The sequence below is a fragment of the Pyrgilauda ruficollis genome, unplaced genomic scaffold (genome assembly GCF_017590135.1).
Source record: "Pyrgilauda ruficollis isolate IOZ18807 unplaced genomic scaffold, ASM1759013v1 scaffold55, whole genome shotgun sequence".
NCBI classification, from domain to species: Eukaryota; Metazoa; Chordata; class Aves; order Passeriformes; family Passeridae; genus Pyrgilauda; species Pyrgilauda ruficollis.
In genome coordinates this window covers 3020620-3046274 of record NW_024527155.1, presented here as the reverse complement: position 1 = coordinate 3046274, position 25655 = coordinate 3020620, and the positions used below count along the sequence as shown (strand labels likewise).

General features: G+C 37.4%; 1 protein-coding gene across 14 annotated transcripts in view; it reads left to right on the top strand.

Annotated features, from left to right (window-relative positions):
* The window catches only part of SOX6 (SRY-box transcription factor 6), a 370312-nt gene that overhangs the window by 283191 nt on the left and 61466 nt on the right, over positions 1–25655 (top strand). For 12 of the 14 annotated variants that reach the window (XM_041481269.1, XM_041481271.1, XM_041481268.1 and 9 more), the window contains 2 exons: positions 19399–19548; positions 23385–23565. In XM_041481269.1, the coding sequence (XP_041337203.1) occupies positions 19399–19548; positions 23385–23565 (331 nt within the window). The remainder of the gene's footprint in view (positions 1–19398; positions 19549–23384; positions 23566–25655) is intronic. The other 2 variants (XM_041481279.1, XM_041481277.1) reach the window with 1 other exon arrangement.

Sequence of the window (25655 nt, the reverse complement as noted above, 5' to 3'; positions counted from 1 at the left end):
AAAGAGGCCAATGTAATGCGACAGTCATGTAAATATGGCCTTTAAATAGCTAAGTTGTTAAACGTGTCCCTTTGTGAAGAAATATTATTTCTCAGGAACCAGAATCTGGGTGACTTATTATTTCAATGAAGAAGTTGTTTTAGTGGATGGCTGCTCTTATGGAGTCTCCTCTGTATGCTGTAACCTTAACATGATTTTTCAGCGGGGCTAATGTGATCTGATAGTGAGAGCTCACACTGGAGGTGATTTGGTCCCATTCTGGTACCACATCATGCAAAGTGATGTACCTGCCTTATGTCTTACTAAATGATGCATGCTCCTCTTCAACAAATATAGCAGTTAAATATCACGCAGCTTAAGTATTTCTAATTAAAATATCTCCATGTGTCAGCATATTGGTAATGTATTATTTTAATCCATTTATTTTGTTTATGAAACAGTGACATATGTTTAGATTGTGAAATATATGAGCCTTAAAAATCACTTTATTGAAGAAAATTAATTTCTACAATGCTGTCTCAGTAATGTGTTCACTCACCCAGTCAGTCACTGGCAGGGCTGCCAGTCTTAATGTTGGTTAGACACAGTTTAACAGTTTTATCTGACATAACACTCTCGGATGTAGGCAGTAATAATTTTTTCAAATGCAAAAAACCATGGGTTTTTCCATTTTCTTTCTTCCTTTCTCCTTTTTTCCCCCTTTTTTTTTAACACAGTGAAGAATGGGGATTGGGTAAATATGAGAGAGATTTGGTGAGACCAATGAAAATTAAAAACAGCTAGTTACCTTTTCAAAGTTAGACACTGTAATTTGTTTGTCAGCAGGTAGATGTTTGGGTCAGCACTGTGAGTGAGTGACTGTCAGCGGGAATTCCTACAAGACAAGTAATTTCCCTCAATGTATTACTGACAGATTGCTCACTTCTTCAAATCACCAGAGAAAACAAACTTAATATTGTTACAGGCAGAGTTTCTGTCTTCATTAGCCTTATAGAATGATTTTATCTAGCATTCAAAGACTACTGAGCTCTAGGTGGACATATTTTAACAGAATGTTCCTTATTATGATACAGTGAATAGTGGTCTAAATTAAGGGGATGGTGTGTGCAAATTTCAGCATATGGAAGTAGTAAATTACATATTTTGGTCCTTTTCTCATGTAGAAATTTAGGTTGTAGCAGAGAAAGGAGGGAGGTTGAAAGAAGATTTTATTAAGGCTCTGAGAGACCAAGCAAGCCCTTTAATGGAAATAAAATTAAAAATATGCCAACCTTGCAATACTCGGGAAAATTTAATTAAAATCAATGAAATAGTTATACTTGTGCCTTTCCCTACTTGAATGTTTATGTCTCTGTATGTAATATCTGTGTTATCAAGTTGAATTATATCAGTGGCACTATCAATGAAAATGATGTCATGGAGTCAATATTTTACCATATGACCTCCTTTCTTTGCAGAATTTCTTAGTACTCTGTCTTCTCCTACTCCTTCTCATCTTCAGCCCTGAATTATCTGGCAAAGTGATTTTCATCAGGAAAGGACAACCCGTCAAAATTGAGACTTTTTGCAGTAAAATACCACTTATGATTAATTTATTCCCCAGGAGGATTTTCCTAGCTCCCCCAGTAACATCACAGGGAACAGGAGTCTCCCTCTTCTCTTCTAGTTGGCAAAAATGGACAGACAAACAAACAGAGCCATTGGCCAGAGTAATCAGCCTGGTGCAGCAGCATTGCAGCTGCAAGAGCCTTTTCTCACCCATTTCATGCCTTGCACCTCCAATAGCTGCTTTAAGCAGCATGCCTGGGTTACGCTCCTTCTTGCCTACTGGAACGGTGTCATGTTATTTAATAAAAAATTTACGGCAATGTTTAAGAAAGAGATGGTTCCTATAGTCTGTAGCAGCTCTAGGCAAACCCAGGTTCATTCCAGGGCTGATGTTTCCTCCCACTGCAGGAAGGAGAGTAGCCACCAGACTGTCACCCAGCCTGGCACAGCTCTCCTTCTCTTCCCTTCAGATGCCCAACCCCTCCTCCACCTTGGGAAGGGCTCCTGTCCTGCTCTCCTCTCCCAGGAGGGAAGACTTTTCAATCTGGCAGCTAGGGATGAGGCTCCTGGCAGGATTCCCACCTTTTGCACCCTTAGATCTCACCAAGCAGGACAGCTGCCTTCCAGGCCCATATGCTGTTCCAGGGAGAATTTATCATTGAGATCCTCAGTGGCGCAGACATCAACTCACTTATCAGGAAACTTGTATGTTTAAAAGGATATCGTGCTTGTAGGCTGGATGGCAGGAGGTTTCCTGCATCTCTTCAGTCTATATCAAGGCAGAAGCTGGAGCCCAAGTGACTGGGAGAGGCTGAGCCCCCAGCGTCAACAAGATGTTCTTGCTGCCTTAACCACTGGCTGCCCCTCGCTGAAAGCCCAGGCTCTATTTTAAAATCATTGTGCTTTGCAAAGCTGCCTCCCTGGGGTATGTATTCACTCAGAAGCCAGTAAGAAGCAAATAAGTTACTGCTGCATTTACTGACAGAGCACCAGAGGCACCAGTACTACAGAGTGCCATCAGGGGATGAGCAGGTTTTTTAAATCTCTTTTAAAACTGTGGCATCCCTTTGGGGAATAGGCTGACTGTGAGGCATACTCTGAGCTGGCAGTTGGATTCCTTCAAGCTTTCTAGAAATGTATATGGTGTGTGCCTTACAGGAATTAGCTGCAAGTGAGTATGTTTCTGGAATTTTATTATACTTCTGATAACCATAGAGCAAGCTGCTTAATTTGGCTACAAATTACAAACATGAAGGATTTTTTCCTGTGACAATGTTAACATGTTTGGTTGTTTAGGAACTAAGCAGGAACCAGATTAAAGACAAAAATGTCTTTAAAGTTAGGTCTGTGCACAAAGGAAAATAATATATGCCAGTATTATCATTCCATCCTTACTAATTCCTAGAGAAAAAGAAAACTTACCTTTAATCTGAACTAAAAGTCCTAATAACCAGGGTGGTTTAGATTAGAATTTCTAGGTGTAAACTAACACACACGTGTGTGCTCAAAGGAAGCAGAAAAATTCTCTTAAAGATGCCTGGACCCGAAAGATATCATCACCTGCTTAATTTCTGAGGGTCTTTGATTAGAAGAGCATATGCCCTCCCACTGACCCAGTTAAAAAAAAGAGGGAAATTCATACAAAATGAGATAAAACTCATCAAATCAGTGTGCAGATAATGCTATCACCAAGTTGAAGAGGCTTTACGGATGGTGAAATGGAAATGGTGTGGCCTTCAGGGCACTGCTTGTTTAAAATGTGTTTGGTCTGTGATGTTTTTAGAATCCATATGATTGAGGAGCTAGGAAAGTGTCCTAACTAGAAAGTATTGGATTCATCTGTCTGTTCCTCAGACTCAGCATGAAGGCTGCATATGGCTGAAGGCACACCAGAAGGTTTGCATGTCAGTCCTGAAAAAGACAGGAGGGAGGAGCGTCTTCAGGCGTACAAGAAGATCACATATCATGCTTAAATTTCACTATTAAGGAATTATTTGAGACTTAAAAGAATCTGTCACAAAATCTAGTGAAATAGACATAATAGGGCGCGTATTTTAGTGTTGGCCATGAATTACAGCAAAGCATGAAAACAAATGGAAATGTATTTCAGGTGTAGGAATAGTGAGTGTGCTGTCAGGTCCACTGGCATTTTTGGAAGTGAAGTGAGAAATCAAAGAGGCAAAGTACTTCCAATGCAGTTGAATCATTTGTGCTAGGCCTAGACACAGAACAAGTCACCAGGTTTAACCAGTTTGCAGTGTTATTTAATAACACTTCTGTGAACTGTCCAGGGTCATTCATCCAGTACAGGCCCTCTCTTCTGCTGCTCTTTTCAGCACCTTGGGAAGGGTTGTTCAGGCCTCATAACCTATTTAACCCAGTCCCAGCACTGCTGCTGAAGTATCATCACACCCACTGCAGTTCAGAAAGCACAGCAATCTTACACCAAATTCACATTTGCTGGTGTAAAATACATCATCTTCCAATGAATTTATAATAGTAAGTTCCCAGCTACCTGGTTTTGAGGTGCAAATGTGATTTTTTTTTTCTTAGATGTAATTTTTATAAGCACCATTTGAATATGTTTTGCATAATTTTGTGTGTACTTCCTATAAGGAAATTATTTAATTTTCCTTGAAGGTGCATGAAAGTTCAAAATATATGGTAAAAGATCAGTGTGAGCGATCTGCTAAGCATCCTGTAAAGCACAATTATTTCTAATGCTTTAAAGTACCTGTAAGCGGGGCTTGTTTTCTGCTGCACAAAGAAAACATTTCACTGTTTTCTGCATTTAAATATACATTTTAACTATGTTGACTTATCAGGTAACGCAGCAGGCTGAACAGGGACAAACCATTTTTAATGGTATGTTAATTGAATGGGATGCTAGAGACGCACCTGAGTGACTTTTTTTCCCAGATGTGCCCCAGCTGACTGATAAAGCTTCTCCTGATCAGTAGAGCCAGTATATATTTATTATGTCCCTGTCTTCTGTCCATTTTTGCTAGTGAAAATTGTAGAATGGCTGCGAGCTACCACAGGAACTGTCTCTCTTATAAAAGTAAGAAAACATTGCAGTTTCAAATCCCAAGCAGCACTTTCAAATATTCAGCTCTTAAATGTAGAGTTGCCTCAGCATCTTCTCACAAGATGGGGATTCAGATGTGGGAATTGGGAGAGGCAGTTTAAATGGGATTCTTCCTTTTGCCTGACTTGCACCCGTTTATTGCGGCGATGGTGTCTCGTTATTCTGCCATGGGAGCACGTAGGAATTTAATTGTTGAGCTTTTGCCTCTCATGTGCTTAGCAGTGGTGAGTGCTCTGATTCCCTCTTCTGTGTCTGCACAGTTCTGCAAGGGAAATGCTGCATCGTCATGGTAAACAATTTCTCCATCTGGATGGTCAGAGAGGGAATGAACCCACAAATCTATGCCAGATTTTAGGAGATATATCTGGAGAAGGTTTACTGCCCCTTATTTTGTTTTCCCCCCCATGTCCTGATTTCCTTTTTTCTTGCTTATGCCTCAGTTTTCCTGTGTGCCACCAGGTGACAGACCTAGAATGTGTACACTAGAAGCAACAATTGCAGAAGCATCTCCTATAGGATTAGGAGAATAATGATGTTTTTAGACCCCTTCAGGTAAAATTGTGTGCATTACTGGCAGTCGTACCAGTGACATGGACATGTGCTCACTAGGAAACTCATTCACCAACTCATTTCACACAGCTCAACAAGCAGTTACTCATAATTGCTTGTAATCCTGCTGACATGAGACTGAATGAAACTCCTGACTTTTCTCACAAAGCCCATCTATGTGTTAACGTTTTTTGAAAGAAATATCAGAAATTCTGAAATGCAAAATTTGAAAGGCTTTGATAGCTATCATCTCTTCAGCAAACTTACTGTAATTAATTGCTTTTCAATCATATAATTTTTCTCCCCTTCTGTTGGGGGTCCTCCTTTTTTGCTCTAGTTTTAGTGCAGAAGACATTTCTATAGGTGAAGTGTGTGAAATGATCTGAATTTGTGAGGTAGCTGCTTTTCATATAGACCTCTCACATTTATTGTAAAAAATACTTTATATTAGTAGTAAGGGATAAAACCCAGAGTTTTAAGGAAGAGCTTCTGAAAGAATACCAGAAAATATTTAAAATCCTTATGAATAATCTGATTTACAGTGCACCAGAGAAGGTAATAGTAGGATAGCATAAAGTGAATGAAAAAACCTGTGCTCTGATGCAACCATCTGGTTATATTTTCATATTTTTCTGATAGATCTGGATATATTTTGCTTTAGGTAAGTACTGCTTATTTGCTTTCTTTGGATATAAAGTGTTTAAAACACCAGAGCCTTTGATTGCAGGTGTGTTTAGAGCCATGCTGCCTGGTCCTTGCTTGCTTTCCTTGGTGAGCTTGCCAGTCTTACCTTTAGTGCCATCCTCAATTTTTGTAAGGAAGAATTTATGCTACAAAAATGCCAGTAGCAGCTACAAATTCGAATAGTAGCAAACACAGAAAAAAATCACATACAGATTTATCTTGAACATTTCACATTTTTTCTTGAAAAACATAATCTGCTGGAAACTTCAAATTACTTTTTCAAGCAAATGCAATTGTCCTTTACTGTGACTGGCTTTCTACCATAGGTATCTAAGCAGAGTGTCTCACAGTTATTTTGTAAAATAATAAAAAATGGAAGTGGAAGATTCTTTGCAAAATTTCAAGATGCCTAGTACAATATATAATCTGGGACAACAACATAGATAAGTCTATTGTGTTCTTTCCCGTGCATGGTAAAAAACAGGAGAATTGTGATCAAAAAGTAGCATATCAGTCATCTGACAGCATTAAATGAAGGAGTGCAAATCTTTGTGCTTAAGAGAAAGGTTTTACTGATGTTCCTTCTATGTTCCTGCAGAGGAAATGGTGATAGATATTTGATAAAGTATTTTTTCTTGATATTTACAATATTTTATTAGAACAGTGGTTTTATTAATGCCCACATTTATATTCACTAGGAGTACCTGATGGTTGTATTCAGAGGTACCTAGTTCAAGTGCTGTGGCATTGCAGCAGCAGTGGATCCATTTCAGAAGGAGCACAGGGAAGATGATGACTTGTTCAGGTGCACTGAGAGCTTTCAAATGGAAGGTCTGAGGGATGATTCCTCCTTCCTGGGTCCAGGTGCTCACCCCATGCCGAGGTGGGACAAGACAGAATTCACTGCCTCCCACCCTCTGTGCTCCTGAGGTGAGCTGTGTCCCCAGGCTGGCCAGGGAAAGGGTGAGCTGGGAGGTTGCACTGTGAGAGTGCAAGATTCCTGCCTTAGCAGCCTCTCATTAGGTCCTCCTCTGGAGAAAAATGCAGCAGGGAAAAGAGGCGCTCTCAGTTTGGGCTTTGATCTTGCTTTCATAAACAACTCAATGAATTTGCATGGGAGCAGGCAACTATTCCATTATTGTCACGAGTGAAAATACAAGAGAATAGATACACAAAGTGGGAGAGATGAGAACAGTTAGCAGTCCTTTATTCCTTGTCAGAACTTAATCTAGATCAACTAAAATGTTTGCTGTTTTTTGTCGTGTCTCAAGATAAAGTGTCAATGTTTACATACTCCTTTCTTTTAGACAAAAGATGCTTATTGTTTTTGAGCCCCTCAGTTACTATCTACAGGAAATTATAAATATGTAGGAGATGCCTAAGTTTGTCTCATTTTTAAGTTGTGCTTTTGGCTGTTTTTATTTTCTTTCTTATAAAGAGCAGTTGCTATAACCACAAAAAGCACTTTGTGTTACGTGCTTCTGTGCTTTTCCTTATTTTTGTCCTTTTCTTACACCACAAAGAATTGAACCAGAGTGAAGTTAGTAAAATGAGAAGCTAATGAGTTCTGGGCTGTTGCCCCACTAGGGGAAAAAAATATTAAATATATGGGGTGTATAAAGTGGCTGTTTTTTAATTTTTTCTTTTTTAATTATCACATTGTCCTTCCTGATATCTGCTTGGTATAGAATTTTTAGGGACATGTACAGTGAGCTGTGCAACTGCAGCATTTCCCTCCCGGCCTCCCTCACTCCCTACTTTGCGCGGTCGCCTCGGTGTATCCGGCAGGTTGGGCGCCAGCAGATGAAACAGATGTTTGGGCCATACTGGGATGGAGCAGCATGCTGCATCAGGACCTGGATATTCCTCCTGACATCTGGATGCTGCTGGGCTGGGAAGCCTGCCTTGGGCCGGGAGGCTGGAGGAGCCTTGTGGCACTAAACATAGGGTCCTCGCTGCGCTTTAAGCGATTAGTGCACTGGAGCAGCAATAATGCTGAATTATCGCTTGGTTGCGTTCTTCTAAGGAGTCTTGGGACAAAGGGATAGTCAAGGAGGAGTATTTACGGTAAAGTCATGTTCAGAAAGACAAGACTAATTGCCATGTGTTAAAAAAGCTTGCTTTCACCTGATAGTAAAATTATTATGAGTACTTCAGGAAACTTTTTTACAAAGCAGCAAACAAATGGCCTGCACAAAAGCCTCCTTTTTTAATTTAAAATCACTAAGATGAAAAAACGACAATTTCAGCTACTTTCCAATTTCATGCTCTAGTCAAATTGTAGGGAACAGACAACAAAATGTGACTGAATACAGGAAATTGTAGGTAAACTAATGTGCATGCCTACTAGAGACAAAAATGTGAACTTCTAATAGCTGCAGGGAAGGATATTAGGTATGGAAGCTGTCTGACTTATGCATCGACTCTTTATAGTTTCACTTTATCAAGTTGAAAATTCTGCTGTATGTGCTGCTACAGCCTAAATTGTCTGCTGCTGCACTTTCCTTTATGATGTGTGTTATTTAAACACAATAGACATAGTCTATTGCATGGAAATAGGTGTTTAATGTTTAGTGATTACTGGCTGTTGGATAAAATAGCGTTTAGCATGTTTTTCCCCCTCCCTGCTCCCAGTAAATTTTTTATTGTTAAGACCAATGGGTTTAAACAAGGGCCCTCCCAAACAAAATACAGCTTTTTGGAGAGTATGAGGTAATAGTTGAAGAAGACCAGTTTGTTGCTCTCATTTAACCTCCAGTATTCTGAAGGGGTTATATTTAATTAACACTGGCTAAAGGCCTGACCTAAGAGGCAACCAAAAGTGATTGAACTGCATTTTCAGATCTAGGCTGTAATCTGTTGGGAAAGGAATAATAATAATAATAATAAAAATTAGAAAGCACCATTTGCTGAAATTCTTTCTAACTAAGCTGTATTTCAATGGGCCATTTAATGCTCAGATGGACAAAGGTATTACTTCAGTCATTGAATTGTATCAAACCCTTTCTCAGAGGCCCAGTTTAAAAACTCTACAGGAAAAGTGGCTTAGCATCATATTCTCAGAAGACCAACACTCAGTCTGTTTGGAAAGGGGAAAAAAAAATAAAAAGAGTGAAATGAGGTGTGACACAGCCGCCAAGTCAGTGAGGATTTTTGCCTCTCCTTCCAGTCAGTGGCTTAGCAAGGGAATTGTTCTTCAGAAAGTAAGAGATCCATACTGACACAGAAGGCCTTCAATTCTGTATATATGTTTTTAAATTTGTTTTTGTTTTGCTTTGTTTGTGTGTGTGCTTTGGTAGCTGTTACTCTTTTCCCCCTGTCAGCTTTTGGACAACCTTTTGTTCTTTTCTGACAAAAATTTAGTTTTCTCTCTTGGGGACTGAGGATCAGTACCTATACTTTACAGCATTAGATTTTTGAACCAGTGACACTGGAAAAAATTGAAAGTCTGATTTAATATCACACTCACTGACACTGTGAGATGAGTGGTCACTTTCTTTCAATAGACACAATGTTATGTGTATTCTATGGTGATATAAAATATCTAAAGTACTGTCTGAAATTTAGTTGTGTAAAAATTTCAGAATATGTTTTTGATTTTTTTTTTTGCAGAAAGTGAACTTTTCTTTTGCTATATTCATGCTGTCTCACGAAAAATTCCCAGCAGCTTCATATGTTGATTTGTGACATTTTATCTTGAAAACTTGTCAAAGTACTGCAAAACTAATAAACCATAAGCTTTACTTCCTAAGGGGAAACAAACACAATATTTCAGGGACAACTGCCAGGTGCCAAATTATGGACATTGTCTTAGCCCCTTGCAGTGACTGGTAATTCATTTGAGCTCTAAGCATTCTTTCTTGGCTTTGTCCACAGCTTTACAGTAAATAGGTTGTGAACAGGCAGTTGCTGAGAGATTGTATTTAAATGTCATAATTCAATGAAATCAAAGCAATTTGATTTCCAGGGGGCACAATCTGATCTCAGGGGTGATGCCTGCATGAGAGGTCCTGCATTCAGACAGCAAAGCAGAGAGATCTGTTTTGATGGCCATTTCTAATTCATTGTCTTGAAGCAGGAGGAGGTCAGAAGAACAAGAAATACAGTTTGCAAACGAAACAGAAGTGATCTTAAGAGCACCTTAATGCACATATGCCTGAAGGCAAGTTAGTTCTTTATTGCACTGGTGCATGTATTTTAAGTCTGTAGCATTTCTCCAAATTTACATGGCTGGAACTGAGAAAGATTCTGGGGTTTGGATGTCTGTGCTGTCAGGCCAGAGAGAGAAAAAGGTGGGGGTAGGAAAAAGTTAGTGAGGCTCTAAACATGGATCTTGCTGCAGGTGTCTTCTCATTCCACATTCTTTCCTTGTGTTTTTGGGTGGGTTTTTTTTTTGGTTTGGGTGTTTTGGTTTTTTTGCTTTTTTTAAATGAGGATTTTATTGTTGTTTTTCAGTTTGTTTTGAGGTTTTGGTTGGTTAGTTAGTTAGTTAGTTTTTCCTCCCATAACATCAGCATGTGGATGAAAAATATTATCTGTAGTCCCTTTATTTTAGAAAAGGCAATGTTAATAACTTTTAACAAAAAACTAGTAAAATGTTAATTTCATCTTCAGTTTATATTTCTCCTCACATTACAAATGTAAGTAGATATTTTAAGGCTGACAATACCTAATAATATGGGCTCCCCCCATATTATGATGAATGAGCCCAAACTTAAAATAATAGTGCAAGACCCACAGCACATAGGGATGGGTGATGGACAAAAAAATCTTCCATTTCTTCAGAACACATGCCAATGTGGTTTGTTAGTCCATTCACATTTTGAGCAGGACCTATTGTATGTGCCATGGGGTTCCTCTGTGAAGTAAGGCAAATTTTCTTCCCCAAAAGATGAAGCAAAAAATGAAAAACTATGAAGAATATATATGTTTTGGCTAATTATTTTCCTCAGAAGAAGTCTGGGTCTTTGTCACTGGCTTATTATACAGATCCTCTTAACATCTGTCCAGCAGACTGTGGACTCTATTAACAGACAAGAGACCCACCAGATTTAGAGCCTGCTGGGTGCGTCTTCATCTTCACAGCTGTGGATTAACTCAGACTTTCCAGAAGAGGACAACCATATGGGATAATTGGTGTCATTGGGTAGCTAAAAAAAATATGAAGAAACAAATATCGTCCAAACACAATCCACTGTTTTTACAGCCACAATTACTAGTCTGTTTAAGAAATAAGAAAGGCAGCATTACACTAAAAAAAGAAAATCTATTCATATCTGTGTGGGAACCTAATCAGGCTCTTGTTTCCAATGACGATGGCTCCACAGTCGCACCAGGTCTGCAGCAAGAATGCTCCTTTTGTGTGCCGATAATGTGGAAGCGATAAAATTTCCTATAAGAGACATATGTGTTTACATCATGAGATGTGTTATTTGACAAAACGCTTTGTTCTCTGCATATTTTCCACGCAGAGTTTCATGCTGGGTTGTTTTGCTGGAAAGCTTTGATTAGCTAGAATTAGTTGCTGAAGTAAAATAGACACTTTTGTTTTATGAGTCCTCTTGCTGAGCTGTAAATTATAGTAAAACATATAAGGAGTGACAGAAAGAAGTGCTGATTTGAACCTCTGACCCATGATCGGCATAAAAACATAAGATAACTCTTTCAAAGGACTACTGAGAGCCATAAATATTCCATGGTCCACTTAAAGTTAGACCCTTTTAACAAAATAAAGCTGTTATTTTGCAGTACTACAACAATACATGCTGCAGTATCTGAAATGTGGAGAGATTCTTTTATTTTCGGTTTGGGCTGGCCATTAGCCGCAGCAGGGCAGCAGGAGAGATGAGAGTGATTTTTCTTTTTCTGAACCAGTACAAAGAATTTGTGGCCAGTGAAAGGAGTTGGGACTGGCAGACATTCAGTGGTGAAATTAGGTAACTGTTCCTTTGCTGCTTGAGAGTGAAGCAATACAGGCATTTGTCTCTCCTAAGGAGACAGGAACTGAGGGGAATTTAGGGCCACACAAAAATTTCCCTTGACACAGTATACCATAGCAACTGACAGACACTGAAATTACTGGTGTTAATAGCTTAAAAAAACCCAAAAAACAACAAACAACCCAAAAGCTCGTAAAATAAGAAAGAATATTTTTCAATGCACAGTTGAATGTAAAGGGAAAACTGAATGCCTCCAACTTTGCCTGTGACTACGAAATGTATTATTTGTATTTTCACAAATACAGTTAGTTTGTTTGCACATATTGGGTTTTAATAAATCGGAGAGCACATTAGTCAGCAAGCGCATAAATAATCACGGCAACAATCTTTGTTATTATGACATTAGTTATGATAATTCATTAGCTGCCTGTTTGTGTTGCACCTCAATGCCTTTTTGCAGAGGTATTTGGTGTATTGGGGGAAGATACAGAGAATATTCACACTCTAATGCTGAGCAGACTCTGCAGGAGAGTGATCTATGGCTGTTTAAAATCAGAACGTTATGTCCACTATGGATGTATTAGACATGTGGAAACGGGGAAAGAAAAAATGCTGCTGTTACAAGAAAGCTATGCACATCTTTATAACACTGGGTTCTGTAGAGAAACAGAAGTATTTTCAATAATTATTGCTTTTTATTTATTGTGCTTCTAAATTAGACACTTTTTCCCTAATTTTTATTCTAGTTTCATGTAGCTGTGCTTGATCAATGCCTTTTCAGTTATACCCATGTAGAGCCAAATAAGTCTCAGTTATTCAGCATAAAATTCTGAGTTAAGATGATGCATACTTGTTGGTTCTTAAATACTAAGCTATTTATTAACTGTGTGGTGGCACACATGAAAATGAGAGTCTGGCCCACAGTCCTAAAAAGTCTGTAAAATTCAATGTATTTTTCTTTGTTAGCATTTTTCTCAGGTAAACTGAGAAAATGCTTCCGAGACGTCTATATTTCATAATCATAAATTTATAAAATATACTGGTTTAACAGGTAACAGAAACAAAAGAAAACATTTACTTTTGGCATAAAATATTCACTCTTGAAGGGAGCTTGGTTTTTTCAGCAAAAACTTTGATTTTTTCAAGTTTTGTGTTTTAAAATTCTACTAAGTGTTGCTTTCATGTATATGTACAATTCCTTTACAATTTTATGTTCACCTTTCCTTCTCTTCCTCGTCCTCCTCCTTTTGTGTGGAGAGCTCTGCTGGGGCACAGATGCTGAGCCTTGGAAGGGGTTTTTCTGGTGATGGCATCTGGCTCCTTGGCAGACTCCACACGCCGTAGCTGCCTTCGAGTTGCCCCTGGGTTTGTCACATGGTTAAGCTGCTGATGGGTTACTTAGGCTGTCTTGTGATTCTAAATGTTGTTTTCTGTTAGGCCACCTTTCATTGTGAGCATGTATGTAGGAAGGATCTTAAAACAAAGAGAAAAGCAACCCTTGGGTGGCAGGGGTTTTTTTATTTCATATATATACATATGCACACACACACACGTAAGTCTATAATCCCATTTCTTACCGTGGTGCTGTAGTAAAGCACTTAGCTGCAGTGTTAAACACAACATATTTGGTATGAAAGACATGTCAATTAAAAATATTATATTTATATACAAAAATGGGAGGAGTGAGTACAATTAACATTACTTTAGAAGCAGTTCTTGCACTTAGATTGAGTGAAATTTTGGGGTAGGATATTCATGCTTCTACACTGCTTTCTGAAAAGGTTGCCTTTCCTGAACTGCTGAGGGTTATACCAGTGACACTGGGCTCAGGTCAGCACTGAAACTTTATTTCCATAGTTATTATCTGTGACACCCAAAACATGGGTGTGAACACTAGTCTGTTCTTCCTCCAAACAAAAGAAGAAGTTTTTCAAACTGAAACTCTTTCCTTTAATCTGTTTGACATTAATTTTTTTTTCAAACACCACTACACCAATAATTAAAAACAAGCAGTCCCACTGAAGGTGTGATTTTTTTTTTTTTTTTTTTGTTGCAGTAGCTTTCTTTCAGAAATGTGTGCTGGAAATAATAAAGATGTTGCTGGTTTTGGTGAACTTGTAAAAGCCCTTTGCTATCAGATAGTTCTAAGTATTATTATTGGTTGTTATGTACTCGGAAGGAAAATGCTGGTATTATAGCTTTGCAACACTCCTTACTAAATATACTATGGAAAAAATAACTGCATTACCTCTTGTAGTGCAGGATTTCAACAGCACTTGCAGTCACTCCTTAGAGTTTTTCATCTTTAGAAACCAAATTACTCATTGTCTAAATAGCTGAACTTTCATCTCTATAAATAAGATATTTCAGCTTTGCACAATTCATTTAAAATGCTGACAAATAAGGATTCTCACTTGATTCTCAGTAGCTTTATTGTTCAGTTTCATTTACTGTAGCAAATGTATTTGTTGAAGATGTAACATAGGGCTTCCATTTTTAGTAATGGAAGACTTCAGAATTAATCAGGGTTCATAAAACTTAGCATTTTTCCCAAGAAAAGAAAGCAAAAGGGTGAAAGTTTCTAGAACAGATCCTTTCTTTCTACTTCAAGCAAACCACCTGCTACTGAAATTCTTTGTGATGCATCTTCCAAGTACACCCATTGCATTTTATTTTGCTGGACCAGCCTTCACCACCCAAACTTCATCTGCTGCATTGAGTATTGCAACCACTCTCTTATCTCCATGTTTCACACATAGCTTTCTTATAATTTCTTCAGAATTCTGCTGCAAAAATAACATCTGAATTATGTCCCCTCAGCTGTGACCAACTGCTCCCTCACCACAGTCAGCTGAAATGTCTCTAGCCCTTGCCTTTCTGCTCCTGTATATGCACCTGGTCCCTCCATTTCCTCCCTGAGCTTGTACCTCTAAAGAATCTCCCTCTCTTCTGTGCAGCAGCTCATCACTTTTTATTGAAGTATCTTCTCAAAACCAATTTTCCCTAGGGCCTGTCCTTGACAAGCCCCTGGTAAAAGGGTTATGATGTGGATGTGGCACTCTGGGGATGTGGTTTAGGGGGTGAACATGGCAGGGCCAGGCTAATGGTTGGACTCGGTGATCTTAGAGGTTGTTTCAACATCAGTGATTCTATGATTCTATGGCCCATTCCATTTTCCTTACTGTGTGCAACTTCAGTAACATTTAATTCTTAAAATTCTTAGCTCTTATTTATTCTTTTAGACACATATGGTGCAGCCTAAGAGATAAATAGGAATATTCCTGCAGCAAAGAAAGACATTGGATGCACAGAAAGCTTTGCTGTGTTCATAAGAACATTGTCGTGTTCATTTGGCAGAGAATATGTCCAGGAATGTCACAGACCGATGTGCAAGAGAAAAATTATAGGGAAAGGGGCTTGAGCTAATGAAAGAATTTTGATTATTAAAAGATAGCTGAAAAAACTAGATGAAAAAATGTTGAAACTTTTGAGAGCAATGTGTGAACCTAAGGCCTTTGTCTTCTGGCCAGGCATGAATGAATGCTGGCAGTGAAGGCAATTATGCTTCTGTGTTATGAAAATATCTCACAAAGGCATTTTGAAACTTAGATGGCATTAGAAAAGGTTTTAACATTTGGATCAGTCAAGATGGTCTATTATTAATTAGTTCATAGCTTTTTAGATAAATTGTAGAAGGTGGATGACACTTTTTATGAGAAAAGTAAAATCAAAATAGTCCATCAGATTCTGTAGGAAATTTCTGAAGCAGAAAACACCATCACAACAGAATTATTATTTTTGTTTCTTTTTCAACTCTTCTTGATTTGTTATAGGTCTAAGCTCTAACAAAGGCTTAGTGTGAACTCTGCCATTTCCAGGAAAAAAATCAGTATGCGCTTCTGCTGTTCTGTGCACATGCTGAGTACAGCACTCTGTTTGAATTTTTTTAAAGTAGATGAACATCATTCAGACTCATAGTGACCTCAACTATAAATTCCCCTTGGATTTTTAGTTGATTACAGCTGAAATAGGGTTTAGTAACAAGTGCTTGAGTCTGTGAGCCTGTAAGTTCATAGGTGCTTAAATGTGAGACTTGACTTGCCATTGCCCTGAGACTTGTGGCATTTCAAAATCCCACCCTTAGGTGTCAAATCAGACATCAGAAGGAGCCTAGTTCTGAAAACTGCAAATCTGCATCCTTGTTTATATACCTTAAATAATCTGGGCTGAAAATTGTTAATTATTTCAGGAGCACTGAGGAACTCAAAATCAGCATTACTTTTATTTATGTGCTGGGAACAGGAATGTAAGAATTTAACATTGTGACCTTAGAGAAAAAAATAAAAACTAGGCTATACATTTTTAAGGCTTCTTAAAACAGTCAAGAATACTTGGTGTTTTTGAATATCTGATTTGTAATCAAGAGCCTCCTGAGTCAGTGGTTAGCATAAAATATGCTTCAGGGTTTAGGGTATTTTAATTTTTTTACTTCTGAAATAGTTTGCAGGTAAGAATTTCAGTTGAAAAAATTCCACTGAAGCTTTTGCTTTTGAGCTTTAAGAGCCAACAGTCAACATTCATTCAATGTTTGGGTTTTATTCCTCTCCTCAATCTTGCAAATAGAAGCTTCACAATCTGACCATCTCAATGTGAGGTCCTAAATTGCCATTTTGAGCCACAGCAGTGGTATTTGCAAAAATATCCCCTTTTTTCCCTGCAATGGTGGCATGCACATATTTTTCCACACTGGCTAGCTCCCCATACAAACTGGTATTTAAAACTCATACAGCTTTTCAGTCCACACAGCAATGTTGCTAGTTAGTGCTGCTGTGAATTCTTGCAGTATTTGTATTTCCTTGTAGAACAGCTTTGTTTTAAGCAAAGCAGAAAGCCAATTGCTGTTACTTATTTATACATTTGCTTTTATGTTTTAAAATAAATTTATAGAAATGCCAGGCTAAAGTCAGTACTAAGACCTTGGAAAAACCCAATCATGTTTTATATATACATGCAGATACGTAAATGATAAAATTTCTTTTATTCTGTCTTCCCTTAGAAACATTTCTCCCTGACAGGACTTGCACTACAGCCAATACAGCCCTCAACACCCTGGGAGGGGAGTGGTGAAAAAATTCTAATTTTATTCTACTTTTCCTGGTTGCATTTCCAAAATCAAACAGTTTCCTGGATAGTCAGTAGAACAGCCCACTTTTCTTGATGTTAATCCTGCAAATGCTGTGGGTGTTTCTATTGCTGGTCCTGGTGGCACTCAGGTGACCAGCACTCTTGCTCTGACTGCTGTCAGGTGTCTCTATCTTTGCATTGATCTCGAAATATCTCTTCAAGAAATTTTCAAGTGGAAGTGGCAGGGATAGGGCCTTTGTATTTATCTCTGCATTTATCTCTTTCTTGCCAGGCAACTCTATTGTCAATTAGAATAAATAAATTCTTCCCAAGTCAAGTGTTTGTTTTTTTTTTTTTTTTTTTTTTTTTGTTTGGTTGGTTTTTTTTTTGTTTTGTTTTTGTTTTTTTTTTTCCTGCGATGGTAACACGTAAGGGATCTTCCTGTCTTTATCTTGACCCGTGGCCTTTTCCATCTTGTTTTCTCCCCCATCCTGCTAAAGTGGGAGGCAGAGAGTGGCTGGCTGGGCAGCTGGCAGCCAGCCTAGGTCAACCCACCACACTATTTTAGTTGCCACAATTGACAATCAAGTTTTATCTACTATGAAAAATGGGATACTGCAGAAAGAATAATTTATACCCCACAATTTTGTGCCCTCATGGCTTACCTGAGAAGGAAGCTCTTTTGAACTTTAGTTAATAAATATGAGTTTATTTTCACACAGAACTCCTTTCACACTTTTGAAAGTGCAACATACTTTTGTAAGTACAAAATTTTAGTTTTCTTTTAGTGAAGTGTAAGTACTCTTCTTCAGACAGTTGAAGAAGAAATTAAATTGGTTAAAAAAAAGGAAAAGTATTTATAGACAAACCACAGAATACTGAGAAAGCCTTTATAATGGTTGGGTTTTGTCTCTAAATTGTATACAAGTTTATTTGTTATCTCTTTTGTAGTGCAGTGCCTGATTATTCCTGAGCTGAGAACATGCAGGATTTCAAAAGTTTGTGAAATGTGCTTTTTACTCTCATTTAAGCAGATCATCCTATTAAGCAAGCAAAGGTTGACCTCAAGAATATTCTAAAAGGGATAAGATAGTATTATTATGGGAAAATAACCCACCTACTGTTGTATAAAAGGCTTCATTTTCACTCTCCAGGACCTCACCAATAGCTGGGATTTTTGTTCTGTTTTCAATCTTTTTCCTTCAAGCATAGGAAAAAATCCTGTACCTTAGCCAAAATATTTAAACACCACTAATTTCAAAACATTAATCTGTGTTCCTTTTGTAGTTCCTGTGTGGAACTGGAAAGGGGTGGAAACAAACAAACAAACAATAGTTTTCATTTGCCACCCTGAGCTGTGACTCTGCCCCTCCCGCCCGCGTTTGTCTCGCCACTGAGTCACTGAACTTACAGAATTGTGTAACTTTCATTTCTGTGGAGGCTTGTTATATTAGAAAAATTGTTCCAAAGAAAGCAACAATTATGACATAAGCACATCTGGCTCTTGCAAATTATTCTTTATTAAGCTTTCATTTAATTACATGTGCTGAAAGGTCTGCTTTTGATTACTGTAATTTTTTTTATTTGTCCATCTGAATGATAGTAATGTTGGAAATTACATACAAACCACCTGGCTTTTTTCTCACTAATAAGGCAAAGTTTATGTAGATCTGTGTGTAGAAGAGGGATTAGGATCTTCCCTGTTCGTGGCAGAAGAATTATTCATGATGCTAATTCAAGGTGAGGGTTTAAGTTTGGTCACTGGAAAGAAATTGGACCCAATTGGTTTTGTTCAGTAAACACTTTTTATTGGTTGGGATTGTTTATTTTAATATAAAAATCTATGTTTCAGTTAAACTTTTTGAAAAGTTCCACTGGAGTTTTTTTTGGACTTGCATCACTATTTACAGGAACTTCTAAGGCCTAGACTCATTATTAGCACTTATAGAACATACATCATTGTACAGAGAGATGGAGACATACCTTGTTGGCTATTTTAACTTTGCCTTTTGGTAGGAAAGCATTCTTGTGGCAGCTCCCAGTAAAGTTTCTGGAATTAGTGGTTACTTACTTGCTAAGAACAGAAAGACCTGGATTATTATTGCTTCTGACAGGGGCTTATACCTCCTTTTCATAAATAGCCTTATAATTTTACAAATTTTGTTTTTAATATTCAGGCACAGTGTAATTTGTTTGCTCAGCACCATGACAATCATTAGTAAGAAGGAATAAAAAATCAAGAAAAATCAGCAAAAGTCAAATGAAAAAAAATATATATTGATGTTTGGAAGTTTTCCAGGCTTTGTTTTTTTCTCTTTTTGCAAATAGCAGAAAGGGAAGCCACAAACAAGAGCTGAAAAAGATCCTTTAAGAGAAGAAACACCAGTGGGAAAAAATAAAAGTGCATTTACAGCTTCTTTCTTTAGGAATATTGCAGGAATATATGTATATCTTCTTGTCTTCCAGCAACTGTATGCAGCTCAGCTGGCAAGCATGCAAGTTTCTCCTGGAGCCAAAATGCCATCTACTCCACAGCCACCAAATACAACAGGGGCACTTTCACCCACTGGGATGAAAAATGAGAAGAGAGGGACCAGCCCGGTAACTCAAGTTAAGGTATTTTTCAGTAAATAAAAAAAAGCTGCTGTTTGAGAAGGACAGTAAAAGCAAATGATTTTTCTAATTGTTTTACGGTTGGAAGTTGAACCACAGTACAGTTCTTCAATATTCAAATAAAAAAATCCATTTTAGTGCTGTATTATCAATAGAGAGAAGGGAAGAGAAAAAATTCACTTGTTTCCAAAAATACCAGGCGTCCCTCTTCCTACCAGAGGCAGCACAACAGATTCATCAGTAAAATGTGATATTTTCAAGATTTCAGTTTGTAATCTGGTAACATGCATAAATGGCATCCATTTCATGAATAGTTTCACATTGAACTATTGAGTATCTTAAAATGTGGTGCTGGCTTATATTGTTAGGATAAGAAAAAGACTGTAGATCTTCTAATTGTTTTACAAATCTCTTGCTGTACTTAATTCTACAATTTTGGAAAAGCCTCCTATAAAAATAATATGTAAGTCAGGGCTCTGGGGAAAACATTGTGTTGCTGCGGATTGATTTGACTTTTGCTGATTTCACACAGCTGCTGACAACTGCGCTGCTCCTCGCTGGTTTTGCTCCATTACTGAGTGCTTGTGCCTGCTTATTCTCACTAGCTTGGAACCAGGCAGCTACAACATGGCATTTGCCAGGAGCCTGGAATGAGTGCTGTGCTCCCCCTGAAACCCATGGAGCAGCCTTTGGGTGCGACTGCCTGGTGTTCTCCCGGGGTGGTTGGGGATTTCATGAGAATGAAAAACATGCTCAGGACCAATTTACTCCAAACTGTAAAAAAAAAAATAAAAAAAAAATCAACATTCAAATGTTTTATCCATTTGAATGATAGAAGTATAAATGCTGAACCATTCAAATAAATCTAAAAATGACATCTAGTGACCTTGTGGGGTGAGAGGGAGGATATGTTAGGTTTTTTCTTTGCTGGCTGCTGACACCTTACAGGCAAACAGTCCTTAGCTTCCAACAGTCCAAACCAGCCTGAGGAGATTTTACTCACTTGAGATGGTGGATTTTTTTTTTTCCTTCCCATTTTTTGACACGAGAGTAAAATATCATTTGTTTTTTCATTATCATCAATCATCGCAGTAAAGTGTGGGTGAGTAGATATTTCTGCCTGGGCTGATAAATTTCCGTGACACTTTTTTGCTAGGCTGAGAGTACTAATAAATAAAAAACTATTCCATTATGGCCAGATCTAACATTTATTTAGCAAAGCGTTCACTTTACTTAGCTGTAGATGTGTATTAGTCTAATATTTTACCTCTTGTAATCCAACGCCAGGTTTGGGAGCAGTCAGGGAAATTTACCGCGTATGCAGAGTTTGCTACGGTCAATACAGAAGCCACCGAAAGCAAAGCCCAACTGTTCCAGCAAAGTTGCCACAGTATAGTGATACCTAACACCAGTGATTTATGGCATTGAGAATATACTACTGACTGCTTTAATGTGAAAAAGTAATTCTGGCAGTGAGTGAGCCAAATGGACCTACCCCAAACCAAACCTTTACTGTATGAGTAAAATTTTCCCTGGTTAAATTCAAGCACATATCTTCTTGAACCAAGGCCAATTCTGTTCCAGGTTTGTGGCCAGCTGAGTCCTATTACAGAATTGACCACATGCAAATTCTTGGGGGTTTCCCTATATAATGTGACTTGAATGGACTTAAGCATATGTTAATAAAACTGAAGTCTTTTTATGATTATTTTTATTAAGCACACTACTGCATTCAGAATATTAAAGATGAACTACAAGTGCTTTGTGTGGACAAATACCAATAGCTAATGAAGAAATATTTAGTATGAAAGCAGTACCTATATTTAGTCTCTGCAGATTGTTACCTTTGTTAGCTGTGACAGTTTTGATGGTCATGCATTGCTTAACAAATCCTCTATATTTTCTCTGGTTTTAAGCAGTTTGTATAAACTACAGGCATTATTTATAGAATTAATGCAATTTTTTTATGAAAGTCAGATCTTTGCAAAAGTAATGGTAGGTTTTCCTTAAGTCAGTGACCAGAATGTTTTCCAGGTTTTTGGTTGCCTTGCAGAAATGACAATGCTCTCCATATAATACAAACAAACACGTCCTGGCAGTGTTTAGAGTTCTTTCATTATTGTATCAGTACTAGATGGAAAATTATTTAAAAATTGAACACTGGCATAGATTCATATGAGCACACGTTCACAGCACCTAGCCTTGCAAGCTTCATGGTCTGAATGGGGCTCTGAACTCTTGGAAAAGTTTATGGAAGCCACTTTGTGCCAGGAAAGAGGTCACATGTAAATGTGGCCACAAAGCACCAAAATCGACTGTCTCTTGTACCTTTGAGCTTCTGCTCTCACCTGGACCCTGAAAGGGTGTGGATGTCTCTGCACACTCTGAGGCCAGAAAGAATTGGAATGGCATGCACTTTTATGGGAAAAGTTTAAAGCTGGTGATGGGATGGAATTATAAATACCTATTCATTACATTTTCCTGTTTAATGCATTGTGTGTGACCAGATGTACTTTGCTTGACAGTAAGGAGAAAGGAGATGATGAGATAATGTGATGTATTGTTGTATTTTGACATAACTCTAAGCTTCCAAGTGATCAGTACAGTGTTTTATAATATGAACAATCTCTTACATCCAGCATAATTCTGCTCTGGGCATATTTTAAATGAGAGATCTGTCTTACTGGGCTCTTTAATGACAGAAAATCACCGTTTCACAGTTTTGTAAGTGCTCTGTCTTGCTTAATGTATTAAGTAAAGGAACAAGGTTAAAGAATGGGAAGAAGGTTGCACTGCTAGTGTTTATACTTATCAAAGAAATTAATGGCTTGAATAAGTTTTCTTCAAAGAGTTGAGATATTTTTAGACAGATCTATTCTACAGCACAAAAAAAAGACATATGTCAGGGAGAGTTTCTTCCACAGTTGCAAATGAAATTTATCAAATCATATAAAGGTGCTGATACTAGATTTACAAACCCTTAAAAAAATTCCTTCCCTTAATGCAAATAAAACATACAGGTATAATAAACATTAAATGCAGCAGAAATAGGTACAGGACATGGGAATAATAAAGAAGTATAGAACAAGGAGCAGAAATGCAGTTATGTGGAAAATAGTTTTGACATTTGAATAATAAAATATCATAAAGTTAACAAAATTAAATAGTAGAAAATAAAATATATTTTTAAATGCATATGGCACGTAGTCACTACCCTAATAAGTAAAGGAATTTGAATTCAGTGAAATTCTTATCTCCTGTTATGAGGGACAGCATAGATTATTTCACTGAACAAAACATGCACTCTGAATTAGATGCATGGAATGTATAAGCTAGCAGCAGCTCTAAATGTGGGCCAAGGAGCTGTCAGGGTTTCCAAATGATTCTTTCATAGTAGTACTTCTGATTCCTTAGTTTCTAATACATTTAAAAATAAGCTACATAACTTATTTTTATAGTGCCAGGAACTTTTCAAATAGAACCAGTGCAAAAGCATTATCGAGCTGCTGGAAATTTTAAATAATTCTTTGTAAATGCCCTAGGTTAATTTAGATCTCTGAAAACACATTAGGAAATTAAGCTGTAATGTGAGCTAATTCAAATTTTAATTTGGCAAAAAGAATGATCCAGTCACATAGTTAATGTAAATAAGAAGCATAACACAGAGAAATTAATGAGGTTTCCTTTCGTTGAATCTTAAAGGAGGCAGATAATTAGCTTCTTTTGTTATTATTGCTGCGGAATGTGGCATTGTCTTCGAGGTGTAAAGTAACTGCTGCTTGCAAAATGATGCCTTCATTTGTCTTTTCCTAATAGTTATTTACATTCAACTCTTGCAGGATGAAGCAGCTCAGCCACTGAATCTCTCAGCCCGACCCAAAACAGCTGAACCTGTCAAATCCCCAACATCTCCAACACAGAATCTCTTCCCAGCCAGCAAAAGCAGCCCGGTGACAGTGACGAGCAAGAGTGGCATCCCCAGCCCGCTCAGTGGGTCTCTGGGAAGAGGATCCTCTTTAGGTAACTAATCTGTCCTGGGAAAAGGAGAAAATAGGCACCTTTTCTGTATTAAAATCCTGCCTGAGCACACTTAGTTCTGGATTAAGTAGATACTTGGGTGCACATTTCTGTTTAAAATGGAAAAAAAAAATTATAGTGAAGCTTTTCAAAGAATGATTGATTGCCAAAGTTTTGTAAGAGTATCCAAAGAGATGTATCAGTATGTGACAAACACAGGAAAGAAATACATAATGTAGGAAATACATACAAATACAGATAAGTAAATAAAGATAGATATATAAAACCTATAAAACAGGTTTGTGTGAATATCTGTCCTAAAGGCAGCTACTGGGTGTATACACACAAAGTTAACCTTTAAATTTTGAATTCTGGATCAAGAAAATAAAAAACTATCTTTGCACACACATGGAGCCTCACCAGATACTAGATAGATTTTTATTTTTTTTTAATAGAGATGGAAAGGAATCAGTCCAGTCAGTTTATGTTATTATTTGATCATGTTTTTGTTATTTGATCATATTTTTGTCTTTTGTTCACCCGTCTGTCAGGATTTCATTGATTCATATGGTTACAAGTAGGGAATTTTTGACCTCTGTTCAAGATTCTATAAGCTTATTAAGTGGTGAAACAAAATTGATCTGAAAACTCTGTATGAAGACTACTTTAACCAGTCAAGAAACAGAATCAAGAGCTGCAAAATGTAGATGATCAGCCCTAAAGTTCAAACAGTAAATTTTAACAGTGACTAAATACTTACTACAGACCACTTATTCACAATCTGTAGCTCAAGTGTACTTGTAAAATATATAGAAACACTTGTGAATAATGAATAGATATGTTAAATACATATATTAAATATATAAAAATTATGGGGTTTTTTCCATTCCCAAACACTTGGGAACATCATGATCTCTGAAAGATATTTTCTGTAACTATCTAGATACTCTACCTGTCAATTTATTTGCAGCTATCACTGCATTATCTTACATTAGAAAGTGAAATATCAGTCTGAAGTCATAGGCCATTCAAGAGAAAGGAGCACAGAAGACAAATAGTGCCTAAGGTATAAATATTTTTCATGTAAAGTCATAAAAAATTTTTGTCTCAATCCTTAAGTATAAAAAAAGACAAGAAGATGTTACCAAAAATCAGCAAGCCAGGCAGGAGCTTTTGCTACATGTAGATGATTACGAATCTAAATCTCTTTAAAAATCATGCAAATACTATTCCAAATTCCTTAGGGTCCAGAATAGAAATTAGTGGTTGAAATGGTTCAGAACATTGCAAATTTTGCTCAGCAAGAACAATGGTTGTCTGACAATACATTATTTTTTATTTTGAGAGAGGTGTTTCATTCAGATACAAAATGTCACCAGTTCTATCACTTGATGGAATGGGATGAAACCATCACAGTCTGCATCCCTTCTTACTTAGGTCATAGTATTAAATTAAGCATTTGGTTCCCAGGATAAAGTGTGAGAAACCAGTAATCATTTTTATTTTAAAATAATTTAGGGTCCTTTGAGGTTGAATTTGCTGTGTTTTACTCGCCTGAACTTCAGTGAAATGAAGGAATATAAAAATTGTCTTTGAAGGCTAATTCCAAATCTTAGCCTGTTTGAGGTTTTTTGGTTGTTGTTTTGGATTTTGGTCTTCGTGATTTTTCTTTTATTTTTTTTTTTTTTTTTTTTTTTTTTTAGTAGTAGTAGTAGACTGTGAGTAAGTACACAAATCTAGCAAATTCTAGAGCTTTTATAAAAGACATTTGCTGGCCAGGCGGATGCACAGGTCACACGTGATTGCTCAAGCAATCAAATTCCCAAGCTAGAATATATATGCACCAATCTATCCATGTGCAGTATAGAGAATACTTCCATGTAGGAGCAGGTGGATCACGGTTTTGTCACAAAAACAAAAAAAGAAACAGTCACAAAATAATTGCTGTATTTTTCTCTCAAATGTAAAACTGGGTCTGGGATGCTCATCTTCATGAATGTATTGTGAGATGTAACAGGAATGTTTGGCTGAGTTTAATGCTTGTTTAAAAGTTTCTTCCTGTTCGGAGTGATAGAAAGAAAACTGTTTTTTTC